This window comes from Montipora foliosa, chromosome 11 (genome assembly GCF_036669935.1).
Source record: "Montipora foliosa isolate CH-2021 chromosome 11, ASM3666993v2, whole genome shotgun sequence".
In the NCBI taxonomy this organism is placed as follows: domain Eukaryota; kingdom Metazoa; phylum Cnidaria; class Anthozoa; order Scleractinia; family Acroporidae; genus Montipora; species Montipora foliosa.
In genome coordinates this window covers 31,246,963-31,251,962 of record NC_090879.1, presented here as the reverse complement: position 1 = coordinate 31,251,962, position 5,000 = coordinate 31,246,963, and the positions used below count along the sequence as shown (strand labels likewise).

The window sequence follows — 5,000 nt, the reverse complement described above, 5'->3', positions numbered from 1 at the left end:
GTGACGCTAATGAACGAACTTGAGGACGACATAGAGACTTCATTAATTTCAACGCAAAAGGATGCGGTCAAACAAACTCGACTGAACTCTCTCAAAGCCACTAATAAGTGTTAAATACAAAGACCGCGAGAATCCGAATGCGAATCTTTTCTTTTCTTTTCTTTACAACTCTCCTTGGCATTTGACGCGGTATCTTAACTCTTTCCATCATCTACATGATGTCCAATGCAACGCAAAAAACTGGGCTTTAGAAGAAAAAAATCAGTTGTTCATTCACGATCAGTAATGCTACCATTAGGCGTATCTTGTTTATTCTCTACCCGTGAAACTAGTTGTCGACAACCAGTATGACCTCATTCCTCTTCTTTCCCATATGAAGCAGATTCTCGTATCTTGCAGCAAAGAACGCTTTCTTGTTGTACTTCATTCCTTCGCCATCCAAAATCCTTCGCAATTTAACAACTTCTTCATGCCACATATTTTCTGTGGCGAATCCTTCAATGCTAACAACGTATGCAAAATGTTCAGGCATCTCTTGAATAAATAAGCTAACGTCGATAGGAGCTGGTGGTCTACTGATACAGTCATGCGGTAGATGAAGAGATGCTACCACTTCTCCATCGTTCCATGGTCCGTACGCTTCCTTTCCGAATTCAACCCAAAGTCTCATTGGACAGGTTAGCTCCATTGATTTTTCGGGACCATTCCTACCATGGAAGTAGCGCGCCAGCATTTTTTCTCCTTTGCTAAGAGACTTATTGAGCTGCGAGCCTTCAAAACGCGTACAAATCCATGTAGACCGCTCGTATTGCCTGTATTCGTAATGACTATTGTAGTTCAGAACGCGGAACTTTGGACCGTCGCGGTCTCTGTAGTATCTGGGTTTCAGAAATACCATTTCCTGATCATCTTCTTCGTCTTCTAACCTCTCTCCTGACAAACAAATTCCCATTTTCTTGGTAGCCAGATGCTTTTCTTAGAACTTCGTCTGTCTCCGTAACCACCGAAAAAAAAAGTTCTTGTTGAATCAGCCAAAGTCGCTGTTCAATTCTCTCCGGAAAATTAAGACAATTATTTCAATACTTAAAATGGCAATTATCGGCTATGAAAGGTCGTAAGAAAACCTCAAGCGCTTTTGAATCATACCAAGCTAAACAATGTGGTTTAAACTCGACATGTCTCTCATGCTTTATTAAAGAGATGACTAAAAAAGTACTCAGCGTTTCTTTGGTAGAGTAATGCAAACAATGTTTGAGGGTGGTTGAAATTTTCGCGCGAAATCCTTAGTGTTGAGTGAATAATATGGGCCATTACTTGGTGCGACTGTCGAGGTGTCTTGCTTATGTAATATTCATTTAGCGGTTTTTTTTTTGTCGTATTCGTTATGTTGTTATATTCTTTTCAAATTTTCGTTTATCTTTCATTGTGTACCATTCAGCAGAGCTCAATCAAAAAGTAAATTAATAAATAAATACGCGAGACAAAAGAGAACAACCTTTTGATACATCATACTTCTACGGCCTAGTTTATACGTCGAATTTCAGAGGAAAAGAAATTGAGACGAATTTAATGCAAGGAATTAAATTCGCCTGAATGGCGACGTATAAAGCCGCCGCTCATAATTAAATTCGTCCAGACGTTGTATCCGTCTGGCCCAGTTATTTCTTTCGCTTATCGTATTTAAATATGTGAACAAAATTCAAAACACAGATCTACTGGGAATCCCGTTTTTGAATGTCATCTTTCCAACTACTAGTAGTTTTTTGTAAAAGCCCTTATAGTTCTGGCTAAGAGGATATGCTAGCAGTTAAATAGAGCATATAACACGCGGTTTAATGAGGGTTCTGAACATTTAACAATTATTCCTCGAGCCCGAATGGGCTCTGAGTCAATAGCCCATGAGGCCGAATCCAACTAGTTGGTGGTCAAAAAAATATCGAGACAAAACATCTTTCGCTAGTTAAAGCTATACTTTAATTGTTGTTTTGGTTTTCAAAGCCGACGCTTTTCGCTACTAGTGGGCTATAACAAATACCCTACTAGTAGCTCAACCAATCAGAACGCAGCATTGATAATAGACCACTAGTTGGATTTTACTAATGTGCAATATTTGTCGATCAACGAATGTTGAACCGTGTGCCACCTGCTTCTTGAAACTGTACCGTCGTTTAACTGATGGCAACTTGTTGAACGGAATCGCGCTCTTCCCTCGTTTCGTTCAACTGGTTGAATGGTCTATTTTAGTATTCAACATGACATGATACACACTTCAACCTTTGTTGAACGTGAACTGCAACATTCGTTGAACAACAAATGTTGTACTGTGTATCGCCGGCTTTAAATAAGGCTATAAATCGATAAATCTATGCACCCGTTTTCAGTTTTCAGGAGTTGCAAAAAATTCAACAAAACCCAGAAGTCGTTTTTCCTACGACCGAACAGTCTTTTGTCCCATGCGTCTAAACCCGAGATGACGTCACCGCAATCGGCTTATGCAAAATTCTGCCAAGCAGAGTTGGACCCATGCCTCCTCCCACTAGTCGACCAAAGGACAAACGTCTGATCTTGCGGCCCGTTGGAAGTCACCACTACATATCCACAAATACAAGTTTTGTGAACTGAAATTTGACCTGGCAAAATTTGTCAAAACAAATTTTAGGTCTGGGTCAGGTGGCTATCAGTAGGAGCCTTCCACCGAATTGACTTCTTGATCGGGCTTTTGACAGACCTAGTTATTTTTAGGAACGTCTTTCTCGCGAATGAGACTCCCGCAGGAGCCCGATAACAAATCACAAGAAACTAACTTGTCGTGATGCAAGCTGTGATGTTCGTGCAATGAAAATGACCGGTTCCAGATTTCACACGCAGCTGCACGTTGTAAGAGTCTTTGTCTGAACGTCGTGTGCTTGTGATTACGTCACTGGTTCGTTTCCACTTGACACGAATCTCTTGATGTTGTGTTTATGCTTGCGCTTATGCCTTTTGTGAAAACCAGGCTTAATATAACTTTGCTCTATCATAAGTCATTCGTGATTAGCGAGTTTAAGAAACGACGACGGCTACGGCAGCGACAACGCCAAAAGGCAGGGATATTATTCGTTCAAAGAACCAAAATGATCGTGTTGCACGTGCGGCACGCATCTTTGAACAATTCCCTCCCGTACTCGTCAAAACTACTACGTGAAATGACCAGTTTTAAGGTTATGACGACAACGCGGACAAACTACAGTGAATATTTCAGTCTCAATCTTTACTTCAAATCCGTCCTTACCAATCCAGTTATAGGACACCTCGCTCATATTGAAGAATATAAACAAGATGGAATAACCATGAAGTACTTAGAATAGCTCAAACTTATATTTTGAAGTGTCGTTTTCGTCGCCGTAGCCGTCGTGGTTTCTTAAACTCCCTATCCTACAAAGCATCGTAGTAGGGTAGTAGGCGAAGTATCCTAAAAATAAATTGGTACTAGCGGCCTCAGAGTGAACACAGAGAATGATTCTGTTGCATGCTCACGTTGTAATTAAAACCTCAACTCTGGAAATTTGGTGGTGATTTCACGTCGTCGTTATGCAGAGTACCGCAAAAATATGTGCCAAAGTTCGTGCTACAAGTGCATCACGATTATTTATGCTCTTTTGACGAATATCGTTGTTTAGTGGCGTTGTTGCCGTGGCCGTCGTTGTTCGTCGTTTCCTCAGCTCCGTAGTGAGATGAAGTATCGCGTTTACGTGAAACAGCAAACGCGAAAGGGTGGGCTGCTGCTTGTCATAAAAGCATGAAAATTGTGTTTTAATTCCTCTCTCTCTTTTGCCGGAAAAGTTACTTCATACCTGCAGGAACCCATGACCCGGAGCCTACAGCTCCCATATTGGGCCTATGTAACGGCATTTTTACAGACCGATCTATTTTTAGACTATCTTTTCCGGAAAAAAACAAAGGCAGTTCAAGTTCGGTGACCCTATGACGTCAGCTTAATTTCTTGTAATTGGTCATCGGGCTCCTGTGGGAGTCTCATTAGCGGGAAATTCAATCTAAAAATAAATCGGTCTGTGAAAACGCCGTTACACGAACACAGTAGAGTTGTAGGCTCCGGGTCATGGGTTCCTGGTATGATGAGAGACCGAATTAGACGACACTAAGTCCTGTTACCAATTAATCATAACCATTACAATTTCCGCGAAAACAAAACTAATGCATTCCTTTTTCACTGTCTAATGTTACAAATTCGTCCATTTTGGAAAATCCCCAGTTTGGTAGGGTAAGGGGTTGTTGCTATGGTTATTGTGATAAATTATGTGATTGATGGATTAAGCTGAATGCACTTAATATGATTGGCTGACGTAACTGTCCGATTTCAGGTATCCGATTACAGCCAACTATCCGATTTCAACCCTACACAATAATTAGTGAAAAATAAAGCAGTTAATGTACCAACTTTTGAAATAAGTTTAAAAGTTTAACTCAAGTTTTATTTCCTTTTATTATATAGATACTGATGAAATACCAGGATTTTTCCTATAAGTAAAAAATCATATCTTTACCGGACCGCGCGCAGTCAGCATATCATTTTTATCTTTCTCATGTGAGAAATATAGATTACTTCATGGTTGGTGAGTGCGTACGATTTTTATTCACGAGTTGTGAAGGATCGCGTAAGCGAACGAGTGAGTTTAACGATCCTTCACAACGAGTGAGTAATAAAAATCGTACAAACGAGCCAATCATGAAGTAATTTGTTTATCATATAAGTACAGAGATCATAAATTTAACGAGGTAAGTGTTAATCGAGAGGCTCTCAAATCACCGATCGTGAACAAAAGTCCAAAACAAATAGCAAAAATAAGTTTGAAATAAAAGAAATCTTTACCTTCCATACCTCGCTTGAGCACTTTTAAAACTTTTTAAGATCTTGTGAAGTATTTTTGTGGAGAAAACTAAGCAATAAAAGATCGAAAACTTTGAAAACCATACACCAGTCGGCCGCCATGTTTACAAAT

At 40.0% G+C, this 5,000-nt stretch overlaps 1 protein-coding gene across 1 annotated transcript in view; it reads right to left on the bottom strand.

The window, feature by feature from the left end:
* LOC137976279 (heme-binding protein 2-like) overlaps positions 1–1,044 on the bottom strand; it is a 2,333-nt gene extending 1,289 nt beyond the window's left edge. Inside the window, exon 1 of the mRNA XM_068823575.1 lies at positions 1–1,044. This exon is cut by the window's left edge and continues 1,289 nt beyond it. Within this exon, the coding sequence (XP_068679676.1) occupies positions 329–952 (624 nt within the window). The 5' untranslated portion in view covers positions 953–1,044 and the 3' untranslated portion in view covers positions 1–328.
* Positions 1,045–5,000: the final 3,956 nt, after the last annotated feature.